This window comes from Hyla sarda, chromosome 5 (assembly GCF_029499605.1).
Source record: "Hyla sarda isolate aHylSar1 chromosome 5, aHylSar1.hap1, whole genome shotgun sequence".
Lineage (NCBI taxonomy): Eukaryota > Metazoa > Chordata > Amphibia > Anura > Hylidae > Hyla > Hyla sarda.
In genome coordinates, this window is record NC_079193.1 from 245543036 (window position 1) to 245568733 (window position 25698).

The following is a 25698-nucleotide window of genomic DNA, read 5'->3' on the forward strand; positions in this document are numbered from 1 at the left end:
AGGATCTTTGTAAAGACCCGAGGAGCCGTGGCTAGACCAAAGGGGAGGGCTACGAATTGGAAGTGCCCCTCCGGAACCGCAAAGCGGAGGTACCGATGATGGCCTGGAAATATTGGCACATGGAGGTAGGCATCCTTGATGTCCACCGATGAAAGGAACTCCCCTTGTTCCAGGGACGCCACCACCGAACGGAGAGATTCTATTCGGACGTGGCGGATGAGAAGGTGACAGTTGAGACGCTTGAGGTCTAGGATTGGTCGCACAGAACCGTCGTCCTTGGGAACCACAAAAAGATTTCAATAGAAACCCTGAAAACTTTCCCCTGGAGGAACGGGAACGATAACCCCCTGGAGAAGCAGAGATTAGAGAGCAGCTCGAAATTTCTTTGTCAGGGGATGAGACCGGGGGGGCCTGGATCGAAAAAGCGATCCCTCGGAAGGGAGGCGAATTCGATTCGGTAACCGTTGGACACCGCGTCCCTGACCCAAGAGTCCTGAATGTGTGAGGTCCAGATGTCTCGAAAAAGCAAGAGACGATCTCCCACCCGAGAAGAAACCGCGGGTGGGGGCCTCACTTCATGCAGAAGTGGGTTTGCGGTTGCCTGATTTGGGCGCAAAACGGCCGGACCAGTTGGAGTCCGACTTCCAAGACGGGTGTGCATGGAACGAGGGAACCTTCTTGTCATGCGGGGGCGCCTGCCCGGACCCTTTGCTGGAGCTAGAGGTCCGATAGGACCGAAAGGAAAAGGACTTCCTTTGGGAAGTAGGGCGAGCATTATTTTGAGGTAACAAGGAACTCTTACCTCCCGTTGCCTCAGAGATAATCTCATCAAGGCGTTTGCCAAAAAGACAACTACCCGTAAAGGGAAGCTCAGTGAGAGACCTTTTGGAAACTGCATCCATATTCCAAGCTTTAAGCCACATAGAGCGGCGGAGAGCCGCTAGGTGACCCACAGCAAAGGCAGAACAACGGGCTGACTGTATGGAAGCTGCGCACAGAAAGTCCCCAGCTTTAGAGCATTGGAGAGCCAGAGCAGATAGATTCTCTGGGGGGGATCCCGCTAAGATATCCTGATGAAGCTTTTGGCACCACTCCGACAGGGCCTTGGACACCCATGTCGAGGCGAAGATGGGAAGAAGAGAAGAGCCAGCTGCTTCAGAAGCGATCTTCGCTAAGAATTCTACCTTCTTGTCCATGGGATCCTTGAAGGCAGTGGCATCTGCCAGAGGCAGTGTAGTCGCCTTAGAGATCCGTTTGGTGGATCCACTGAGGGAGGGGAAACCACCTTAGTGACAAAGTCCTTGTCAAATGGATAACGTTCTTGAATTGTCTTGATTCCCGGGAACCTCTTGTCTGGATGTTTCCATGCAAATTCCAGAATGTCGTCAAAGTCAGCATGAGAGCTGAACCTTTGAGGTGCTGAAAGGATACTCCTGGATTGACATCCGAAGATCCTGGGTCCTCCAAGTGAAAGGTGTCTCTTATGGCTATCACCAATGAGTTCACCGTTGCAATTGAGTCAGAGCGGTCCTCTGAGTCAGATGCCGGCTCGGAAGCCTCGTCCACCAGTTCACCAGGGGAATGTGAATGAGTAGAGGCAGACAGGGACTTTCTCACCCTAGTCTGTGTCCCCTGTCAGCTGCAGTGAGGAGAACTCGCTCGGTGCATCTAGAGGGAATGAACAGGCCAGCCAATAGGAAGAGAGGGGCGTGCCTGAAGCAAGGCACTAACTGACCCCTTCTCACTGAAAATCGCGCCCACGGCACTGATTGGAGGCTGCTTCGCGCCTCTGACAGCTTCCAGCCCTGTGGGCGGAGCTACAGACCGGCCGAAAAGAACTGTCATGGCACCCGCTCCTTGTCCAGAGTGCACATGTCAGCCGCATATGCGCTCGGGGGAATAGAGCGGGCAGTCTAAGCGCCGCAGTCTCTGCCGGCGAAAGTGAAAGTAAGCCGGCGCTGAAGCGCCCGACTCATAGCAGCGCCATGGCTGTCAGCCGCGCATAAGGCGCTGTCGGCAAAGTGAAAGCAAGCCGGCACTAAGAGCGCCCGGCCCGAAACAGCGCCGCGGCTGACAGCCGCATATAAGGCGCTGTGGACGTAGTTGCACCAAGCACACACACACAATAAAGTGAAGTGCCCCATATTACATGCCCCCTCAGGTGCCACTGCTCCCCCAGAATAAAGTCCAGCCCCTGTATAAGCCAGCCCCATAACCTGAAGGTTGGCCAAAAACAGAGGGTCTCCAGAGGTTGCGAGTCCGTACCTATGGAGAAAAAGGGGGGGGGGGTACTTACCTCAGTCAGAAGAACTTACCTAATGGAGTCTTCAGTGAAGTCTTCAGTCAGCTTAGTTACCTGCATCACGCCTGGCTGCTATGCGCGAGCAAGGCAAGCAGGGAAATAGGGGGACCCGGACCCATGAGGTACCAACCCAAGCGCTAACCGTTGGCAAGGGGGGGTGAACAGCGCATATACGCAATGTCTGTGCCCCCTTACTCGCAATGGGGAAACAGGGGAACCGGAGTTCCTGAGTCCCCACCTGAAAACAGAAAAGAAAAAGGAATAAAAAACTAACACGTCCCTATACTGGGAAAACAAAAAATCAGAAGACCTGGTCAGGAGAAATCCAGACCATGTCCACATCCTTCAGACACTAAGCTTAAACTGATTAGCTCAGAGCCTGAAGGCGGGTATATCCTGCTGGTAGGAGCCGACTTTTTTTTATTACCATAGTGTCACACCTCTTAGAGACAGCAGCATACACCCACGGTCTGTATTCCCCAATGGAGCCGATAGAGAAAAAATTGTAACCCAATTTCTCTCGAGTAAGGAAATACCTCATATGTGGATGTAAAGTGCTCTGTGAGTGTACTAAAGGGCTCAGAAGAGAAGGAGCGACAATGGGATTGCAAATTTTGCTGAAATGGTTTTTGGAGGGCATGACTCATTTAGGACGCCCCCAGAATACTAGAACAGCAAAAAACAACCCACATGGCATACTATTTGGGAATCTACACCCCCCAAGGAACGTAACAAGGGGTACAGTGAGCCTTAACACCCCACAGGTATTTGACGACTTTACGTTAAAGTTGATTGTGAAAATGAAAAATTATTTTTTTTTTTTACTACAATGTTGATGTTTCCCCAAATTTTTCATTTTTACAAGGGGTAATAGGTGAAAATGTCCCCCATAGGTGTAAATGCTTACTGTACCCCTTGTTACGTTCCATGAGGGATGTAGTTTCCGAAATGGGTTCACATGTGGGTATTTATTTTTTTAGCCTTTATGTCAGAACCGCTGTAACCAGCAGTCACCCCTGTGCAAATCCCCAGTTTAGGCCTCAAATGTACTTAGTGCACCCTCACTCCTGAGCCTTGTTGTGCACCCACAGAGCATTTAACGTCCACATATGGGGTATTTCCGTACTTGGGAGAAATGGTGTTACAAATTTTGGGGGTCTTTTTTCCTTTTACCTCTTATGAAAATAAAAAGTATGGGTCAACACCAGCATGTTAGTGTAAGTTTTTTTTTTTTTATGCTAACATGCTGGTGTAGACCTCAACATTACCTTTTCATAAGGGGTAAAAGGAGAAAAAGCCACAAAAAATGTGTAGCGCAATTTCTCCCGAGTACAGAGATACCCCATATGAGGCACCAAACTGTTGCCTTGAAATTCAACAGGGCTCCAAAGCGAGATAGCGCCATGCACATTTGAGGCCTAAATTAAGGATTTTCATGGTGGTGTACCTGGATGCAGCCGTTACACTTGCCTCCTCCACCAAAAATACTGTACGTCAGTTTTCCCCAAACAGGGTGCCTCCAGCTTTTGCAAAACTCCCAACATGCCTGGACAGTCAATGGCTGTACGGCTGGAGGCTCCATTTTGTAAAACCTGATGTACAAGATGTTTTTCATTCTTATTGGGGGGGGGGGGGGGGCACAGTGTAAGGGTGTAGTGTATATGTTGTGTTTTACTCTTTATTTAGGGTTAATGTAGTGTAGTGTTTTTAGGGCACATTCACACGGGCGGGGGTTTACAGTGAGTTTCCCGCTGGGAGTTTGAACTGCAGCAGAAAATTTGCCGCATCTCAAACTTGAAGCGGGAAACTTGCTGTAAACCCCCGCCCGTGTGAATGGACCCTGTACATTCACATGGGGGGGGGGGGGGCAAAAATACAACTCCCAGCCTGCACTGACAGACCATGCATGCTGGGAGTTGTAGTTATGCAACTGCCGGAGGCACACTGGTTGGGATTGGGAAACACTGAGTTAGGTAACAGAATACCACATTGTTTCCTCACCACTGTCTGTTTCCTAACTCAGTGTTTCTCAATCCATGTGCCTACAGCTGTTGCAAAACTACAACTCCCAGCATGGTCTGTCAGTGCATGCTGGGAGTTATAGTTTTGCAACAGCAGGAGGCACACTGGTTGGGGAACACTGAGTTAGGAAGCAGACAATGTTTCCCAACCAGTGTGCCTCCAGTTGTTGCAAAACTACAATTCCCAGCATGCCCAGACAGCCGAAGGACATGTTGGGAGTTGTAGTTATGCAACAACTGGAGGAGTGTGTAGTGATCTCCAAACTGTAGCCCTCCAGATGTTGCAAAACATCAACTCCAAGCAAGCCCAGACATGCTGGGAGTTGTAGTTCAGCAACATCTGAACGACCAGATGTTAAAGAACTACAACTCCCAACATGCCTGGACAGTCTCAGCATACTTTGAATTGACATCTGGAGCACTACAGTTTGGAAACCACTGTATAGTGGTCTCCAAACTGTAGCCCTTCCAGATGTTGCAAAACTACAACTCCCAGCATGCTGAGACTGTCCAGGCATAGGACAGATGTTACAGAAATACAACTCCAGATGTTACAGAACTACAACTCCCAACATGCCTGGACTGTCTGGGCATGCTGAGAGTTGTAGTTTTGCAGCATTTGGAAGGACACAGTTTGGAGACCACTCCACATGCTTGGAGTTGTAGTTTTGAAACTCCTAGAAGCAGCAGTAAAGATCACTTTACAGCGATCTTCACTGCTGCCTCTGATGCTGCCTCCACTTGCCGCCGGTCCCTGCCTGCCGCCAGTCCCAAGGTACCTGCCGCCATCTTCCCCCACTCTGTTCTGGCTTTGAGGGCCGGGCAGAGCGGGGGAAGCAAACTTTACACCCCGCCCCCCTCCAACTCCCATTGGTCGGTTAGTCCTAACCGACCAATGGCAGGGGATAGGAGGTGGCACCCCTGCCACCTTACTCCTATCCTTTGGGATGATCGGGGCCATCTATGACAGCTCCGATCATTCCAATTTTCCGGACTATTGGGTCACCAGAGACCCGATCAGCCCGGAATTGCCGCAAATTGCCAATCTGAATTGATTGCCGACATGCAGGGGGGGGGGAGGGGCTTCCTGATGATGAATGATTCCAGCAGGCATCCCCATGGGCATACCCATACACTCTGGGTCCCCATGAGGTTGAATAGAAGTAATTTAAAAATCTATATGACTTTCCGGCACTAGCTGTTTTGAAAACATTTGTTTTCCACTGGAGTACCCCTTTAATAGCAGGGTTGTTAGCTTCACTATTTCTGTCTTCTAGAAACGTTAGGTAGGTACTGCAGTGAAAAGTAACTTATCCCCTATTCTTAGAACCAATGTCACGAAATACTATCTTACTTAAAGTGTACCTTTCATATGCTCAAAAAAAACACACATCCTAGCCTACCAACCATGGCTGTTTTTATTTTTTAGACTTTTATCAGCATGTTTCAGCTAGTCTGTTCCTAGCACTGACGCACCACATTGTAAACTCCCACCTTACTGACTTTGGATAGGTCATAAAATGTCTAGGGGTGGAGTGCCCCTTTAATATAAGCTATTAACAAAGGGTCAAACTTTTACTGTAGATAAACATATATCTATCCTAAGATTAAAAATAAATAAAATAATATTCATAATAATAATATGAGGAAAAATAAAATTATTTTTAGCTAATATGACTAGAATTTGTACACCCTTTGTCAGAGGATACGTAAACAGCTTCTCTCCAATGAACTTGAAGTAAACACTACAGTATGTCAAATCATCTAAAGAGATATTTGGAAGCTCGTACCCATACTGGGGGGACCAAAATGTGACAATATTAGGCTCTATTCACACTTTATACAACCATAAAACTTTCAAAGTACATCTAATAAAATACAAAAAAATACATACTCAACAGGAACATACTCTGGCAGATTTATGGTGGGATACTTTTATGTATAAAACATTAACTTCTATGCTTTTCAAAGCAACTGGAAACAATAGAAAAGTGCACAAATTGGGGGAAATTTATCAAAGCCTGTGTAGAAAAAGTGATGCAGTTTCCCATAGTAACCAATTAGATTGCTTCTTTTATTTTTCAGAAGACTTTCAAGGGGGTTAGATCTGGGCCCTATTCTATTTACTATATTTATTAATGAGGGATTGTAAAGTACTATGGTTAACACAATAGTGGACAGTGAATTGTAACAAATAGAACTGGATAGGTTGGAGGTTTGGGCTAGGAAGTGGCAGATGAAGTTCAACACTGATAAATGTAAGGTTATGCACATGGGGAGGAAAAATTCCGGCTGGGATTATGCACTAACTCCTTAAGGATGCAGGGCATACCTGTACGCCCTGCCCCCGCTCCTGTGCTATAACGCGGGGTCATGCGATGACCCCGCGTCATAGCAGGTCGAGCCCAGCACCTAGCAACGGCCGGGACCCGTTGCTAATTCCGGACATCACTGATCGAGGTGATGTGCAGTATTAACCCCTTAGACGCGGCGATCAGCTGAGGACACGATGAGGGTCCCTACCTTCTTCCTCTGCATCCAATCAGCGATTGATTGCTCCATGCCTGAGTTCCAGGCTGGAGCAATGAAGCGCCAATAACACTGTTTAATGCTATGCTATGGCATAGCATTGATCAGTGTATGCAATCAAGGTATTGCATGTTATAGTCTCCTATGGGGGCTATAATAGTGTAAAAAAGTGTCAAAAAAGTTAATAAATGTGATTAAACCCCTTCCATTATAAAAGTTTGAATCACCCCCTTTTCCTATAAAAAAAACCTATGTAAATAAAGATAAATATAAACATTTGTGGTATCGCCGTGTGTGTAAATGTCCGATCTATTAAAATATATTGTTAATTAAATCGCATGGTCAATGGCGTACATGTAAAAAAATGCCAAAGTCACTTTTTATACCATAAAAAAATGAATAAAAAGTGATCAAAAATTCCCATCAAAATAATGGTACTGATAAGCACTTCAGATCACAGCGCAAAAAATTAGCCCTCATACATCCCCGTATGTGGAAAAATGAAAAAGTTATAGGGGTCAGAAGATGATATTTTTAAACATAATAATTTTCATGCATGTAGATTTTTACCAGAATTAAAACAAAATCAAAACTATATAAGTAGGGTATCATTTTAATCGTATGGACCTACAGAATAAAGATAAGGTGTTATTTGTACTGAAAAATGCACTGCGTAGAAACGGAAGCCCCTAAAATTTACAAAATGGCGTTTTTTTTTTTTTTCAATTGTGTCCCACAAATATATATTTTTTTGGTTTCAACGTAGAATTTTTGGTAAAATGACTAATGTCATTACAAAGTACAATTGGTGGTGCAAAAAACATGCCATCACATGGGTCTGTAGGTGCAAAATTGAAAGGGTTATGATTTTTCAAAGGTAAGGAAGAAAAAACTTAAGGGGTCAATGGAAAAATACAGGGGACCATATGGAAAAGGACTAAGGAGTTTTAGATGACAATTTAGATGACAGTTTTTGTTATATGTGTATCAAAAGAGGTATAGGAAATAATTCTTCCACTGTACAAATCAGTAATCAGACCACACATGGAATACTGTGTACAGTACTGGGCACCAGTGTACAACAAAGATATAGTGGCACTGGAGAGGGTTCAAAGACAGACAACTGAAGTAATAAAGGAAATGGGAGGGCTAGAGTAGCCAGAAAGATTATCAAAATTAGACTCAGTTTAGAAAAAAGAAGGCTTAGGGGGCGAACTAATAAATATGGATATCAGGGGGCACTACAGTATTTCTCACATGATCAATCTATATGATTATCTATTTTATTCAGGACTGTATCTATAACAAGGAAGCATCCTCTATGTCTAGAGGAAAGAAGGTTTCTACACCAGCACAGACAGGGATTCTTTACAGTGAGACTATGGAACTCTCTACCGAAGGGGGTGGTCATGGTGAGCTCAGTAAAGAAATACAAAAGGGGCCTGGATACATTTCTGGAAAGTAATAACATTACAGGTTATGGATACTAGATCTATAGGGACAAAATGTTGACCCAGGGATTCTTTTCTGTCATATTCAGAGTCAGGAAGAACTTTTTCCCCCTGGTATAGGGCAATTGGCATCAGCCTTGTAAGGTTTTTTCTTTCTTCTTCTGGATCAACATAATAGGGACAGAATAGGGACATAGGTTGAACTTGATAGATATTGGTCTTTACTTAAAGGGTACCTCTCATCAAAAAAACTTTTTATATATTATAGATTAATGTATGCAGAATAACTTTTCAATTGCATGTTATTAAAAATATGCTTCTTTCTATTTAATTTTCCACTTTGAAGAAATTACCACTAGGGGTCTCCCTACCAGTCCTGGCAGCAAGCATTTCAGACTCATGCTGGAGTCCTAAACACTACGAGCTGCCAGTCTGCTTTGTTCACAAAGGAGAACACTCAGAGCTGCCAGCCTGCTTTGTTCACAAAGGAGAACACTCAGCCTGTTTGGCTGTGAACAAAGCAGGCTGGCAGCTCTGAGTGTTTAGGACTCCAGCATGAGTCAGAAATGCTTGTTGACAGGACTGAACGGGAAAAATACAATAGAAAGAAGCATATTTTTCATTAACATGCTATTGGAAAGTTATTCAACATTCATTGATCTAAAATATATCAAAAGTTTATTTGATGAGAGGTACCCTTTAACTTTATGAACAATGTTACATTCACTCATATAAAGTTTCATTTGATTTCAACAACTTCTTCTTGGTGCTTTATTTTTCAGTGAGCCATCAAGTGTATTTAGTTTATATTGACATCTGGGTGTAATTGTGTTTCCATCTCTATGTGCAGCTAACTATATTAATATTTACATTTTGAAGGATATTGATACTGAGCATTTCATTTAACTATAAGAATATCAACATATTTTACCAATGTTTTCCAATAATCCTGAAAGTCTTTGTAGGATTTAAATGGACATTCTGTTGGTATGTCGTGACTGAAGTCTACAATTCTGCCCATCTTCATACTATTGTAATAAATTACAAAATCATTAAGTTTGATCACACGTAAAGGAGTTTGGGAAATATTATATAGGAAATAACTCAGATCCCTACCATTTAAAGATAAACTAGTTAATAGCAACAATGACATTTAAGGGGTTTTCCAGGATTCAAAAGCCATAGATGATTTATTTCCAAAACAGCATCACACCTGACCTCAGGTCATGTGTGGTATTGCAGCTTAGTTCCATATTACAACTTTATATTACAAAATGTTAATACCACAAAAAAACCTAAGGACAGGTGTGGTGTGGTGTTTTTGGAAGAAACTAGCTCTGTTTATGCCTATCCTGCATAATCCTTTTAAGTGGTTTGGCAGACAGGGGAGCCTTGATCAATCTCAACACTGATGAGACAAAGTGCAGAGTGACTTGGCCAATCACCTGTGCAATGGTAAAAAAAAATACATTGTCAATACAATATAATACATTGCCGGGGCTCTGTACTGGAGATGACGGGGGACCTCAGCAATCTAAAATGTGTTCCCTATCCGCATGATAGGGGATAAGTTTTCCGGCATAAGACTTCTCCTTTAATAAAACATACATTAGAAGAATGCTCAGAACAGGGACCATTTTAGAGCTGAAAAATTGTAAACTTTTAGACAATCTGTTTTTATTACAGGTTACACAATTATAAGCTTATCATATGCTGTATCACTGCTGTATTGTGTGGGGCAATCCTGCAGCAGGATTTCAAGTGCCACTGTAAGAGTAAATTAAGTATTACAAAAACACGTTTATATAAATCCACACCACATAACACATACATATACAGTGCAAACATACCACATATTAAAACATACACATAATGCATTTATATGCACAACACATATACATAATCCCCCCCATTATAAAAACATTATATTACCTATGTTATTTCAAATTATTGTACACCAATGTCCACAGTTGTACAGTGTGCCCAGGGCCGGATCATCATTGGCGCTCATGGAGCACCTGCTCCGGGCCCCGTGCCTGCAGGGGGGCCCGTCACATTCGAGACATCCCTGTGTCCCTCATGGGCATAGGAACCGTTGGGGGGGGGGGACAGATCCCCCGCAGAAATTCATGTGGGGGGACCGATAGTAACAGTATCCCCCCTGCCGGATTTCATCTGGTTGCCTGTCTGCAGACGTGATCACCTGGCCTTGACGCTGCAAGAACATCAGCCCCTCTGCCACTTTAAGAGAAGAGGCTGTTGGGACTGGGAGCGTGCCGTGCCCAGGCATATCTAGTATGTCCCTGCCAGGCCCCCGGAGGGCAGGGGAGAAAGGATCACTTCAGCTTCAAATGCGTCCTCCACAGCGTGTCCAGCAGGTAAGCCTCCAGTGCCTTTGCACAAACCCCTCCCTCCATATTGTAGAGCAGATGGCCGGAGAACAGTAAGGGCTGACTGTAAAAATAAAAACACAACTATTAACACAGACCTTGGCCTGGCTGGCCCGGCTCATGCTGCATGCCCTAATAGTATCTACTACTGTCTCTTATGTGCCGGGCCATCTCTAGGTCTCTATATCCCCCTGCCTGCCCTGTGTACTGAGCAGCTGCGGCCTGTAAATGCTGTGGAGCACACAGCAGAGTGAGGGAGACAGGCTAATCTCCTCCCTTGTCAGTGAGCTCGGAGCCGACACTGCCCGCCGCTGAGGAAGCTGTAAGTTATGACACCTTATCTATCCTCATGGAGAAGATCTCTAGTCCTCCTGGCCAGGGCTGTGAGGCCAAATCATCAGGACCCAGGACTTGAATCACTTCTTTGGCTGCTCCTGTCTTTTTATCAGTAGGGTCTGTTTATTCTAGCAAGTTTAACCCTTACACAGCATGATAGGAGTAGCCAGAGAGTTGAAACTTATAGGGCTATTTATATGTCATGCACTTACTATGTCCCTTCTAAACCATTTTGTTCGCTTCCCCAAGCCCCCTTTTCCACTCCAGACCCCTCTGTCCATCCCTGAACCCTCTCTACTCCACCAGACCCCTCTGTCTATCTCTGACCTCTCTGTACTTCTCCAGACCCCTCTTTCCATTCCTGACCCCTCTGTACTCCACCAGGTCCCCCTGTCCATCACTGACTTCTCTGTTCTCCTCCAGATCCCCTTGGCAATCTCTGACCGCTCTGTACACCTCCTAATGTGGGGGAACTATACTGCACCCCTAATGTTGGTGAACTGTACTGCTCCCCTAATGTGCGGGGAACTGTACTGCACCCCTAATGTGCGGGAACTGTACTGCACCCCTAATGTGGGGGAACTGTACTGCACCCCAATGTGCAGGGAACTGTACTGCACCACTAATGTGGGGGAACTAAAACCTAATGCGGGGGAAATATACTGCACTTAATGTGGGGGAACTGTTGGGGGGGGGGGGGGGGCATCATAATGAAGTGCCCCGTCTTCCAGGCAGCCTTAATCTGGCCCTGAGTGTGCCAGATAAATATTGGCCCTCATTTACTATTGCAAACCCGACAAGTCTTGTCAGGTTGTGTGCCAGATTCTGGCACATTGTGCCAGAAATTCTGTCTGTGCCAGAATTTGCACCAGAAATTCTGTCTGCAATAGAATTTGTGCCAGAATTGAAAAAAAATCAGACAAACTCTCCATTTTGCTAAGAAAACCCGAAAAAGGGGTGTGATCGTTGGGGAAAGGGGGCGTGGTCTCAGAAAAGGGGCATGTTCCCGAAATTTTAACAAAAAAACAACATATTTACTAAGGTTTCCAAAGAAAATGTGGTGGATTTCACCTGAGGAAAACTAGACAGATCAGAGCAGTTGTAAAAAAAAAAAAAAGCAAAATGTAGGGAAAGTGGAAAACCTTAGTAAATACCGTGGAAAATAATTTGTAGGGAATTAAAACCCACAAAGAAACCTACTCTCCACTCTTAGTAAACAAGGGCCATTGTGCGTACATTGGTATTCATTAAAACTGTGGATATACGTGCAATTTCTATCTGGCACACTGTACAACTGTTGACATTGGTGCAATAATCATCTATTTGCCATATACTGTATTTCATCAAGATCGTGGGCATCCGTACAATTTATCTCATTTAGACTGTGAGCATTTGTGCAATAATCATTTATCCAGTATATTGTGCAATAAGATGTGGGTATTAGTGCAATAAATATACATTTGAGACTGATATATCATCGAAAAATTCACAAATACCCCCTAGAGGGTCTACGGGCACTTATATACCAAACAACAACCTTGGGGATCTATGTCCCCTCAGGGAAACCCCGAATAGAGACCCTCTACGGTCTAAAACTAATTAATAATTACAAATTAATATTAAAGGTGCTCAAAAATTTCCACTAGGTGGCAATATGTGTTTAAAATTACAGTCCCTATTAGTAAAGTTTTTTAATGCATTCTGTGCAGGATGGTCTTAATCACGGAGTTCAGTTTGCAGCTCTCTGCTCTGACACCGTCTATAGACATAGTGTCACTGCGCACTGTGATCCATCCATTTTATAACAATGGGACTGAGCTAAAATCTCCTCCTCTGGCTCAATGTTTCGCTAGTTGGACCTAGCTTTTTCAAGAGTATGAGGTACCTCATACTCTTGAAAAAGCTAGGTCCAACTAGCGAAACGTTGAGCCAGAGGAGGAGATTTTAGCTCAGTCCCATTGTTATAAAATGGATGGATCACGGTGCGCAGTGACACTATGTCTATAGACGGTGTCAGAGCAGAGAGCTGCAAACTGAACTCCGTGATTAAGACCATCCTGCATAGAATGCATTAAAAAACTTTACTAATAGGGACTGTAATTTTAAACACATATTGCCACCTAGTGGAAATTTTTGAGCACCTTTAATATTAATTTGTAATTATTAAAAGCTAAGTTTTAGACCGTAGAGGGTCTCTATTCAGGGTTTCCCTGAGGGGACATACATCCCCAAGGTTGTTGTTTGGTTTGTGATATATCATCGAAACAAAAGTGCTGGAAGGTGATAACTAAATAACTTTAAAGAGGATCATTGGGTGGAAGTCCCACCTGGACATTTGACGCATTATAAAGACAAAACTGTTTATGCAATTAGGAGGACTACAAGTCACATACAGCCTTTAATCTTACATTAACAATTATACTCTCATGGTCCTCTATATATCTTGCAAGCAGCAATTATTAGGTTTGTTTATTGCTTAATGTTAAGCTTTTTTTTTTTTTTCTTTCAAATTACAAAATTACAATAATGCATTTCAAAATTCGCTTTACACAAAATGTTAAGCTTTTTAATTGTTTTAAATTAGGTTTATTACTATTAATCATACGCGAGTTGCAAGGGCCGTGTGACTACACTAAAAGACAAATTCCATATCTTTTGAACTAATAAATATATTAATACTTTGATATCTAGTATCCATATAACTTTGAGCACCGTATTCCATATATTCCTTAGTTCTAGTTCATCCCAAAAATTATATATTTTTTCACTCAGCAATACATATTATCGTAAAATAAATTATGTCCCTGTTGAACTTGTCCCCCAACCATTAGAGGGAATCTGTCTGCTTTATTTTCTGCTGAAAGCTGCAGACACCATTGGATAGCTGTTAGGGTAAGGAGCAAACTCTACCTTTCCTAGAGCTGATAGTGGTTGCCAAATTTTAAAAAATTGCCATTTTATTTGACAAACATATTACCTGCCTACCTACCAAACGTATTACCAACCTACCTAGCATCCATATTTTCTGCCTACCTACCTTGGTAACATATTTGGTGTCTTACCTACCTAGCAAATGTATGACCTACCAACCTAGCAAACGTATTACCTGCCTGCCTACCTAGCAAATGTATTATCTACCCGACTATCACACATATAACCTACCTACCTACCTAGCTACAAAACCTATAACCTGCCTAGCAAACATATTACCTGCCTATCTACCAAACTTTCCAACTGCCTACCTACTAAACTTACTACCTGCCTAAATACCTAGCAAACTTACTACCTGCTTAGCAAATCTACAACCTGCCTACCTAGAAGATGTACTATCTGCCTATGTAGAAATCATACTACCTGCCACCTCCTTCCTATCCTTTCAGGGGGATTGTGGGTGTCTTGGACAACCCCGATCCCCCTTATTTTCCAGGTCACCAGGTCATTGGAGACCCGTATGACTTGGAATCGCTGGTGTGAATTCCACACTCCTGTACCTACCTACGACAAACTTCTTACAAAGGGGTCCTACCTATCTACCTAGGAAAATATTCCTACAAAAGGGTCCTACCTACTTATGTACCTATGGCTCGGGTATGAAAAAAACATTAAAAAAACATCTTTTATGAACAATTGTTATACATGCAAAACAGAGCCCTCCTGTAATCTAAAAGAAAAAAGTGATCACAGCAGGTTCCTCTAGAATCCATATGTATGTTTTACCAATAGATACAGAGGTAACATAGCGACCACCTATAAACAAGACAAAACATTACTAAAAATACAAGTATCGCAATAAAAAAACTAATTTTATCAGCACTAGCATACTTGTGTTCTGTCAACACGAAAGGATGTATGCATACAACATTATTAATTATTATTAATATGGTAAATTTATGTCACAAATACAAACAAACAATCGTGTTGGCAGACAGAAGTAATGGAACCATGTATTGAGGTAAAAGGGAAGAAAGAATGAATTGTGAGAGGAATGAGAGTACTCGCAGGGATGCAAGTGAAGAGTCAACCAATACTACTAAAGTCAGCGAGTTTAAATTGATATAATATAAAAAATATATATACATGAATCTACAGTGGGGCAAAAAAGTATTTAGTCAGCCACCAATTATGCAAGTTCTCCCACTTAAAAAGATGAGAGAGGCCTGTAATGTTCTGCATAGGTTTACCTCTGATTTTGTCTGATTTTTAAAGAATTTATTTGCACATTATGGTGTAAAATAAGTATTTGGTCACCTACAAACAAGCAAGATTTCTGGCTCTCACAGACCTGTAACAACTTCTTTGAGAGTCTCCTCTGTCCTCCACTCATTACCTTAATTAAAGGGATACTCCGCTGCCCTGCTTCCGGAAGTTTATTGTTCCGCTCGCTGGGGAGCGGAGCTCCGGAAGCAGGGCAGTGGAGTACCCCTTTAATGGCATCTGTTTGAACTTGTTATCAGTATAAAAGACACCAATCCACAATCTCAAACAGTCACACTCCAAACTCCACTATTGCCAAGACCAAAGAGCAGATGAAGGACACCAGAAACAACATTGTAGACCTGCACCAGGCTGGGAAGACTGAATCTGCAATAGACAAGCAGCTTGGTGTGAAGAAATCAACTGTGGGAGCAATTATTAGAAAATGGAAGACATACAAGACCACTGATAATCTCCCTCGATCTGGGGCTCCACGCAAGATCTCACCCCATGGTGTCAAAATGATTAGAGATTAGTGTTGCTCACGAATATTCGCAATTCGAATATTATTCGCGAATATCGCCTATTCGCGAATTCGCGAATTTCGTGAACATAGCGCTATATATTCGTAATTACGAATATTCGTTTTTTTTTTTGCTTTTTTTTTTCACAGTACACATCACAGTGATCACCCCTCTCTGCTTCCAGCTTGTGTGGTGTAAAGAAGGCTATAATACTACTGTGTGAGACTGGCGCGCGATAATTCGCATATGCGAAAATTATCATATGCGAATTTTCGCATGTGCTAATTTTGTATATGCTAATATTCGCATACGCGAATTTTCGCATACGCGAATTTTCGCATATGCAAAAATAAAACGAGAATATAACGAATATGCGAATATATGACGAATATTCGTCCATATATTCGCGAATATTCGCGAATTCGAATATGGCCTATGCCGCTCAACACTATTAGAGATGAGCGAATTGAAGTTGACGAACCCGAATTCGTTACGAATTTCATGAAAAATTAGATTCGCAACGAATAAGAATATCGCCGCGATTCTATTGCGCGAATCGCTTCATTAAACTCCATTTTACAGCATTCCAGGCTATTGGGGACCTAAGATGGTGAATCCACATGTGAGTACATGGGGCAGGGGATTATGGGAGGGCGTGAAACAGCGGTGGGAATGAAGGTAGGCTGGCTGACCCTGAATCACAGGTGAGATGCAGCCTATCAGTGTTCACTGACCCCTGTGATGTCACAGCCCCAATATAATCGGCGGCCATCTTGCCTCTCTTCATTTAATCTATGCACTCAGATGGAGAGGACGGGACTGCGTGTGTGTGAATAGCTCATACCACAGCATTACACTGCAACTGCTAGTCACATCAGCATTAGGGAAAGGCAGGAGTGCTGAGTGCTGTGCTGTTACACTGAGAAGGATCATTGATTGCTAAACCTCCTATTTACGTTATTGAGCATTGCAGCAGAGAGGGGCAGATAGCTGTCAGCTGCCTCATACATATCTCCAAGCTGCCTGAACTTTCTGAAGCATCTTATCTCCTCATTGTTCATCCCAATTGAGTTTATTTTTGTTTGCTCCACAAATCTTCTGCTGCTCAGAATTGTGTGACAGAGTGCAATTTAGGGTTTAATCCCTGGATTTTTTTTTTGTGGTGCTGCACTGTTGGGTCCTGCTGCTGTTCAGAAATACGTGATTGTTCAGTGGACTGAAGTGCATTTGCACCATTTTGTACCTGTTAATCTTTCAAGGGGCTGGCTACTTACTGTGCAAGTCCAAACAATACTATTCACCGGCTGTTTTTTTTTTTAAAACATTTTTTTCTGCGTATAGTTACGCATATATAATTGCCCTCATCAGTGCATACCGCATAGGTACATGCAGGTATTGTACCATTTAGTACCTGTTAAGCTGTCAAGGTGCTCCATACCGTCAAAGTCCAAACAATAGTATCCACCGGCTGGTGCTTTACAAAAATACAGAGTTTTTTCTGCTAATAGGCATATTACTGCCCTCATCAGTGCATACTGCATAGGTACATCCAAGTATTGTACCATTAGTACCTGTTAAAGGGGTATTCCATGAAAAAACTTTTTTTTATATTTCAACTGGCTCCAGAAAGTTAAACAGATTTGTAAATTACTTCTATTAAAAAATCTTAATCCTTTCAATAATTATCAACTGCTGAAGTTGAGTTGTTGTTTTCTTTCTGGCAACAGTGTGCAGTTTCCGAGACAAGCAGATATGTCAGCAGAGAGCAGAGTAGTAGAGGTTTGCTATGGAGATTTGCTTCTAAACTGGGCGGTTCCCGAGACACGAGTCATCAGAGAGCACTTAGACAAAAAAAGAACAGCTCAACTTCAGCAGCTCATAAGTACTAAAAGGATTAAGATTTTTTAATAGAAGTAATTTACAAATCTGTTTAACTTTCTGGAACCAGTTGATATATATATAAAAAAAAGTTTTTTCCTGGATAACCCCTTTAAGCTGTCAAGGTGCTCCATACCGTCAAAGTCCAAACAATAGTATCCACCGGCTGGTGTATTACAAAAATACAGAGTTTTTTCTGCTAATAGTTAGGCATATTACTGCCCTCATCAGTGCATACCGCATACGTACATCCAAGTATTGTACCATTTAGTATCTGCTAAGCTGTCAAGGTGCTCCATACCGTCAAAGTCCAAACAATAGTATCCACCGGCTGGTGTTTTACAAAAATACATAGTTTTTCTGCTAATAGGCCCTCATCAGTGCATACTGCATACGTACATCCAAGTATTGTGCTATTTAGTACCTGTTAAGCTGTCAAGGTGCTCCATACCCTAAAAATCCAAACAATAGTATCCACCGGCTGGTGTTTTACAAAAATACAGAGTTTTTTCTGCTAATAGGCCCTTATCAGTGCATACCGCATACATGCACTAAGTATTGTACCATTTAGTACCTGTTAAGCTGTCAAGGTGCTCCATACCGTCAAAGTCCAAACAATAGTATCCACTGACTGGTGTATTACAAAAATACAGAGTTTTTTCTGCTAATAGTTAGGCATATTACTGCCCTCATCAGTGCATGCCGCATATGTACATCCAAGTATTGTACCATTTAGTACCTGTTAAGCTGTCAAGGTGCTCCAAACCGTCAAAGTCCAAACAATAGTATCCACTGGCTGGTGTTTTACAAAAATACAGAGTTTTTTCTGCTAATAGTTAGGCATATTACTGCCCTCATCAGTACCGCATAGGTACATCCAAGTATTGTACCATTTAGTACCTGTTAAGCTGTCAAGGTGCTCCATACCGTCAAAGTCCAAACAATAGTATCCACTGACTGGTGTATTACAAAAATACAGAGTTTTTTCTGCCAATTGTCAGGCATATTACTGCCCTCTTCAGTGCATACCGCATAGGTACATCCAAGTATTGTACTATCTAGTACCTGTTAATCTGTCAAGGGCCTACATACTGCTCAAGGACAGCCGTAAGTAAATCACCTGCTGCTGTTCTAGACAAATACTGTTTAACCCCTTAAGGACCAAGGACGTACTGGTACGTCCTTGGTCCTGCTCTTCTGATATAACGCGGGGTTACACAGTAACCCCGCGTCATATCATGGCGGGCCCGGCGTCATAGTGAAGCCGGGACCCGCCTCTAATAGCGCGCAGTGCCGATCGCGGCGCCGCGCGCTATTAACCCTTTAGCCGCGCGCTCAGAGCTGAGCCACGCGGCTAAAAGTGAAAGTGAAAGTTCCCGGCTAGCTCAGTCGGGCTGTTCGGGATAGCCGCGGCTAATCGCGGCATCCCGAACAGCTGACAGGACAGCGGGAGGGCCCCTTCCTGCCTCCTCGCTGTCCGATCGCCGAATGACTGCTCAGTGCCTGAGATCCAGGCATGAGCAGTCATGCGGCAGAATCGTTGATCACTAGTTTCTTATGAGAAACCAGTGATCAACATAGAAGATCAGTGTGTGCAGTGTTATAGGTCCCTATGGGACCTATAACACTGCAAAAAAAAAGTGAAAAAAAAAAAAAAGTGAATAAATATCATTTAACTCCTCCTCTATTAAAAGTTTGAATCACCCCCCTTTTCCAATAAAAAAAAAAACACAGTGTAAATAAAAATAAAAATAAACATATGTGGTATCACCGCGTGCGGAAATGTCCGAATTATAAAAAGATATCATTAATTAAACCGCTCGGTCAATGGCGTGCGCGCAAAAAAATTCCAAAGTCCAAAATAGTGCATTTTTGGTCACTTTTTATATCATTTAAAAATGAATAGAAAGTGATCAATAAGTCCTATCAATGCAAAAATGGTACCGTTAAAAACTTCAGATCACAGCGCAAAAAATGAGCCCTCATACCGCCCCATACACGGAAAAATAAAAAAGTTATAGGGGTCAGAAGATGACAATTTTAAACGTATTAATTTTCCTGCATGTAGTTATGATTTTTTCCAGAAGTCCGACAAAATCAAACCTATATAAGTAGGGTATCATTTTAATCGTATGGACCTACAGAATACATATCAGGTGTCATTTTTACCGAAAAATTTACTACGTAGAAACGGAAGCCCCCAAAAGTTACAAAACAGCGTTTTTTTTTCAATTTTGTAGCACAATGATTTTTTTTCCCGCTTCACCATAGATTTTTGGGCAAAATGACTGACGTCATTACAAAGTAGAATTGGTGGCTCAAAAAATAAGCCATTATATGGATTTTTAGGTGTAAATTTGAAAGAGTTATGATTTTTTAAAGGCAAGGAGCAAAAAACGAAAATGCAAAAACGGAAAAACCTCCGGTCCTTAAGGGGTTAAAGAGTAGTGTAGCGTATTGTAATACCCTCATAAACGCACTAAGTATGTCAGGCAGAGAAGTGCCAGGACGTGCACAGAGGAGTGGCAGAGGCCTAAATACTTCAGGCAAAGTTGGCAGCAGACTTGGGGCGAGTGGCAGCAGGAGTCGCAGCGAGAGGCCTGAGCTCCCGTTATCAGCCAGTGGTCGTGTCTCCACCAGTAACCCATCTGCCGTTGTCGATTGGTTAACACGCTCATCCACATCATCACAAGTGACATCTGACACCCCCAGTCAACAGTCGGTGGGTTCCTCAGACACAACCCTCAGTTGGCATGGCCCGGGAGCAGTCCGTGTCCTCCCATTGCCTTTGTCCTATGCTGTTCCCTCTCCTTAAGAAGTATCTTATGCTGTGGGTTCAGCTCCAATATTTACTGAGGACGATCCAATAGAGGACAGTCAGCAGCTACTGGACAGCCAAGAAGGGGAGGAGACATGCGCCGCTTGCTCCGCTAGGCGGCCAAGTAGTGATGCGGAGAGTGACGTGGGAGGCGGTGTTGCAAGTGTTCAGGGTCCTGAAGCAGACACTGTTGGGGAACCTGAGGAGGACATAAGTGACGTGCACACAACTGTTGATGATGAAGCCGATCGCAATTGGGAGCCGGGTGCAGAAGGGGCTTCATCATCATCAGGAGAAGAGAGTTGCAGGTTGCCCTTGAGGCAGCAAGGCGGTAGCATGGTTGGCAGTCAGTGTGGTGGCAGTAGTGGAAATTCAGGAGCCAAACGTGCCCGGGGGAGAACATGCTTCGCCGGCATCCTACCTTTCTGGGAGGTAGTGGAACAGGGGTTCCTGAAGACGGCACCAGTAGCAGTCAATTAGTGCGGACTGCGGGTGGGAAAATCAGCTACTCGGCGGTGTGGAAGTTTTTCATAAGGCATCCGGAGGAGGTTCACGTAGCCACATGCATGATCTGTCGGCAGAAGGTGAAGCGTGGCCAGGGTCCCAATGTCGGCTCCACGGCCCTGCATCAACACATGCTTCGCCACCATAAAGCGGCCTGGGAGAACCGTGGCTCTGATGTAGTGGTCCAGCCTGCAACATCACCCAGTGGCCATCCGCTCCCTTCTTCATCCAGCCAAGGCTCCACCACCTCAGCCGAAGGGAGCTGTGTGTCAAACCCTCCTTCTGTCGCTCCTGCTTCTCCCGCTTTTAGTCAGCCATTCCGCCAACAATCCATCGACGCAGCCATGTCCAAGAGACAACAGTATGCGCCCACTCATCCAATGGTGCAGAAGTTGAATGTGCTCCTGTCCAAGTTGCTGGTGTTGCAGTCCCTCCCTTTTCAAGTGGTGGACTCTGCACCTTTCAGAGAATTGATGGCTTGTGCCAAGCCGAGGTGGAGAGTCCCAAGCCGTCATTTCTTTGCGAAGAAGGCAGTACCAGCCCTGCATAAGTTTGTACAAGAGAAGGTGGGCCAGTCCTTGAGCCTGTCGGTGTGTTCAAAAGTGCACGGCAGCGCCGACGTGTGGAGCTGTAACTACGTGCAGTAACAATACTTGTCTTTTACGGCTCACTGGGTAAATGTGGTTCCTGCACAGCCACAACAGCAACTTGGACAGGTCACACCGCTTCCTCCTCCACGCTCTCGCTCCCAGGCAGTTGGTCCTGTTACAGTGTGCGACGCCGCCTCCTCATGCTCCACCGTGTCCTCGGCCTCCACTGCACGTCCAAATCTCGGTGGCCATTCATCGTACCATGTGTGTAGGGCACGGCGGTGTCAAGCTGTTCTTCACATGGTTTGCCTTGGCGAACGGAGTCACACAGGGGAGGAACTGCTAAAGTTCATTCGTAAAGAAATCCGAGTATGGCTTACTCTATGAAATCTGGAAATGGGAACCATGGTGACCGACAACGGGAAGAACATCGTGTCTGCGGTGGGACAAGGAAGTGTGAAACATGCGCCCTGTATGGCACACGTGTTGAATCTGGTTGTCAAGCACTTCCTCAAGTCTTCACCCCATTTGCAAAACATCCTGAAAATGGCAAGGAAACTGTGCATGCACTTCCGCCACTCATACTCCGCCAAGCACACCTTCCTTGAGCTGCAGCGTCATAACGGTATCCCACAACATACATCTCAAGGCTACATGAGCCCTGTGGGGGCTGAACTGGAGGAGGAGGAGGATGATGAGGGGCAGAGCGGAGCACAGTTTAGGTTGGATGAGATGGCCGATGTTTCTAGTCTTCGGACAGGAGAGGAGGAGCAGGAGCAGCCAGAGGAGCTGGAGGGTTATGAGGAAGTTGAGACAGAGGACCCAGACACACCGTGGCAGTATGCAGTGGAGATGGAGGCAGGTAGTCCCTCCGAGTCACTGGCGCAAATGGCATGATGCATGCCCAGTTTCTTGCTTAGTGACCCCCGAATTGTCAAAATTCGTCAGCGGGATGACTTCTGGATCTCCACCTTATTAGACCCTCACTACCGTCCCAAAATGGGGGCCTTTTTTACACCCACTGAGAGGGAGGACAAACTGACCTACTATAGAGAGATTCTACGTAGTCAGTTGGCTGATGCCTATCGGCCACATGGTCCATTCACTCGCAGGTCTGACTCGGGGGGCCCTCTGCGCTCACCTTCCACTGCCATGGCTGCTGGGGAGGAGAGGGGTGGGAGGAGCAGTACCAGCTCAATCATCAGCAGCCTGAGTCTACAGTCGCTGATGAGTAGCTTTCTTCACCCGCATAGTGAAGCAACTCATCAGCAGCAGGTAGACATGGAGCAGGATCTGAACCAGCAGGTGGTGGCATACCTTGACATGGCCATGCCAACAACCATTGAAGATCCGCTGGACTTCTGGGCAGCCAACCTTGATTTATGGCCACAACTAGCAGAGTTTGCCCTGGAAAAGCTGTCCTGCCCGGCCAGTAGTGTGCCATCAGAGCGGGTGTTTAGTGCGGCCGGGGCCATAGTCACCCCAAGGCGAACTCGTCTGTCCACCAAAAATGTGGAGAGACTGACGTTTGTCAAGATGAATCAGGGATGGATCAGCCAGGAGTTCCAGCCACCAATGCCAGATGCCTCAGAGTAGATTGACCAAGCTGCTACACCAATATTTCCCAATTATGGTTGTTATGAAACCCTCTTGGGTTATCAATTAGGGTTATGCGATTGGTACTGCGATTGCCTGCTCCTGGCTCATCCTGTGTCTTTCAGGAACTACTTGCCTCACTGATGCTTCTGGCCTTGGGCTTTTAATTTTTGGATGTTTAGCAGTAGCTAAATATATGCTTAATGCAAATGTCAACATTGATCTTTAAATGTAAGGGGTTATGAAACCCTCTTGGGTACTGTGAATGCCTGCTCCATACTCATTCTGTGTCTTTCAGGAACCACTTGCCTCCCTGCCCTCAGGCCTTGGGCCTTCAATTTTTGGATGTTTAGCAGTAGCTAAATACATGCTTAATGCAAATTTCAACATTGACTTTTAAATGTAAGGGGATGGTTATGAAACCCTCTTGGGTACTGCGAATGACTGCTCCTGACTCATTCTGTGTCTTTCAGGAAATAATTGCCTCTCTGATGCCTCAGGCCTTACATTTTTGGAAGTTTAGCAGTAGCTTATACATGTTTAATGCTAATTTCAACAATGATCTTTAAATTCTCGGCGCTCTGCTAGGGCCTTCTCCTACCCCGCCGGGGCCGATCCAAGGACCTCACTAAACCACCCAATCGGTAGTAGAGACATGCGGTGTGAACAAAGGGCAGGGACGTAATGAACCCGAGCTTATGACCGGCGCTTAGTTGTGTTTCTTCTTTCCTGGCAAATAATTGCAATCCTTGATCCCTATCGCGAAGGGGGTTCAGTGGGTTACCCGCACCTGTCGGTGAAAGATAGACACACGCTGGTCCATTCAGTGTAGCGCGCGTGCAACCCCGGACATCTGAGGGCATAACACACCTGTTATTGCTTGATCTCGTGAGTGATTGTGCAATGTAAGGGGTTATTAAAGCCTCTTGGGTACTGCTGATGCCTACTCCTGACTGCTCCTGTGTCTTTCAGGAAGTACTTGACTTCCTGATGCTTCTGGGCTTGGGCCTTTAATTTTAGGATTTTTGAAATACATACTTAATTAAAATTTCAACATTTATGGTGCAATGTATGGGGTTATTAAACACTCTTGGGTAGTGTTTTTTTCAAATTTTCTGATAATTATCACAGTAATAAACTTGAATTTTCCACAATAATAACCATTACACCATTGAACGATTGTTGCGTGTGATTTTTTTAAGTAAAATTTTCACAAAAAAAAATACGCAGAGGGATGAACTCTGCTTCTTTATTTCATAAAAAGTTATTTTATAGAAGAATGTCTTTTGGTGGTCCACCGTCCTGCATTATAGAGTCTTCTGGACTCTTGGATATGCGCTTGTTCTTAAACAAAGGTACAAAAACAAAAAATGGCCGGTCAGGGCTATGGAGACGTTGCGCCTACATCTTACGGCCACATGAGCCCTGTGGGTGCTTGTGAGATTAGGTCCTTTGTACCCACACGGCTGGGTCCAGGACACACATTTTGATTTAAATTTCAAATAAAAAAATCACACATTTCAATGGTCTCCTCATGCTGCAGCCAACTCCAGGCTGCGTTATTCTGATAATATATAGAGAGCACTTGCTGTCCTAAATTTTCATTAAAATTTTTCGTCAAAAATGTTTGTCTTTTTTATTAGGGATTGTGAAGCTTTGGTGCGTACACATGCATCAGCCAACTCCAGCCGGTGTCATTCAGGCAATATATGGTTTACTGATGGCGCTGCTGGGCCTGGGCCTGGGAATTTAACATTTTCTCATAGGTAGTACCAGCTATCCATAAGTCTTCTTCATAAATTTCTACAATTGTTGTGGTTTTTTTGAGGGATTGTGAAGCCCTAGTGTGTACTCATGCATCAGCCAACTCCAGGGTGTGTCATTCATGCAACATATAGGTAGCACCCGCTGTCCTAAATATTCTCAAAATTATTTTAAAAATGGTTGTTTTTTCTTTGGGATTCTGAAGCCCTGGTGTGTACTCAATGCTGCTTCCTGCTACACTCTGTCAGCCCGTTGGTCCTGCAACAGTGTGCTACTCCGCCTCCACATCCTCCTATGTGTCTTAAGCCTCCACTGCCCGGACAAGTCTCAGTGGCCCTTCCATGTGTGCAGGTCACGGCGGTGTCACGCTGTTCTTCACATGGTTTGCCTTGGCGAGAAGTCTTGGAAACAATGGACGGTCAGGGTAATGGAGACATTTTGCCTAAATCTCACGGCCACATGAGCCCTGTGGGGGCTTGTTGGATTTGGTCCTTCGTACCCACACGCTGGGGTCTGGGACACGCAAAGGTTGTTTTAAATTTCAAATAAAAAAAATGATGGCGCTGCTGGGCCTGGGTCTGTTAATTTAAAATTTTCTCATGGGTAGCACCCGCCATCCAAAATCTTTTTCAAACATTTCTAAAATTGTGGTGTTTTTTGGGGGGGGATTGTGAAGCCCTGGTGTGAACTCGTGCATCAGCCAACTCCAGGCTGTGTCATTCAGGCAATATATGGGTTACTGATGCTGCTGTGGGGCCTGGGTCTGTTAATTTCAAATTTTCTCATAGGTAGCACCCGCTA

General features: G+C 44.2%; 1 protein-coding gene across 6 annotated transcripts in view; it reads right to left on the minus strand.

Annotated features, from left to right (window-relative positions):
• The window catches only part of C5H18orf63 (chromosome 5 C18orf63 homolog), a 185754-nt gene that overhangs the window by 20028 nt on the left and 140028 nt on the right, over nt 1-25698 (minus strand). For all 6 annotated transcript variants that reach the window (XM_056521441.1, XM_056521442.1, XM_056521445.1 and 3 more), the window contains 2 exons: nt 9235-9331; nt 6033-6118 (listed from right to left, as the gene is read on the minus strand). In XM_056521441.1, the coding sequence (XP_056377416.1) occupies nt 6033-6118; nt 9235-9331 (183 nt within the window). The remainder of the gene's footprint in view (nt 1-6032; nt 6119-9234; nt 9332-25698) is intronic.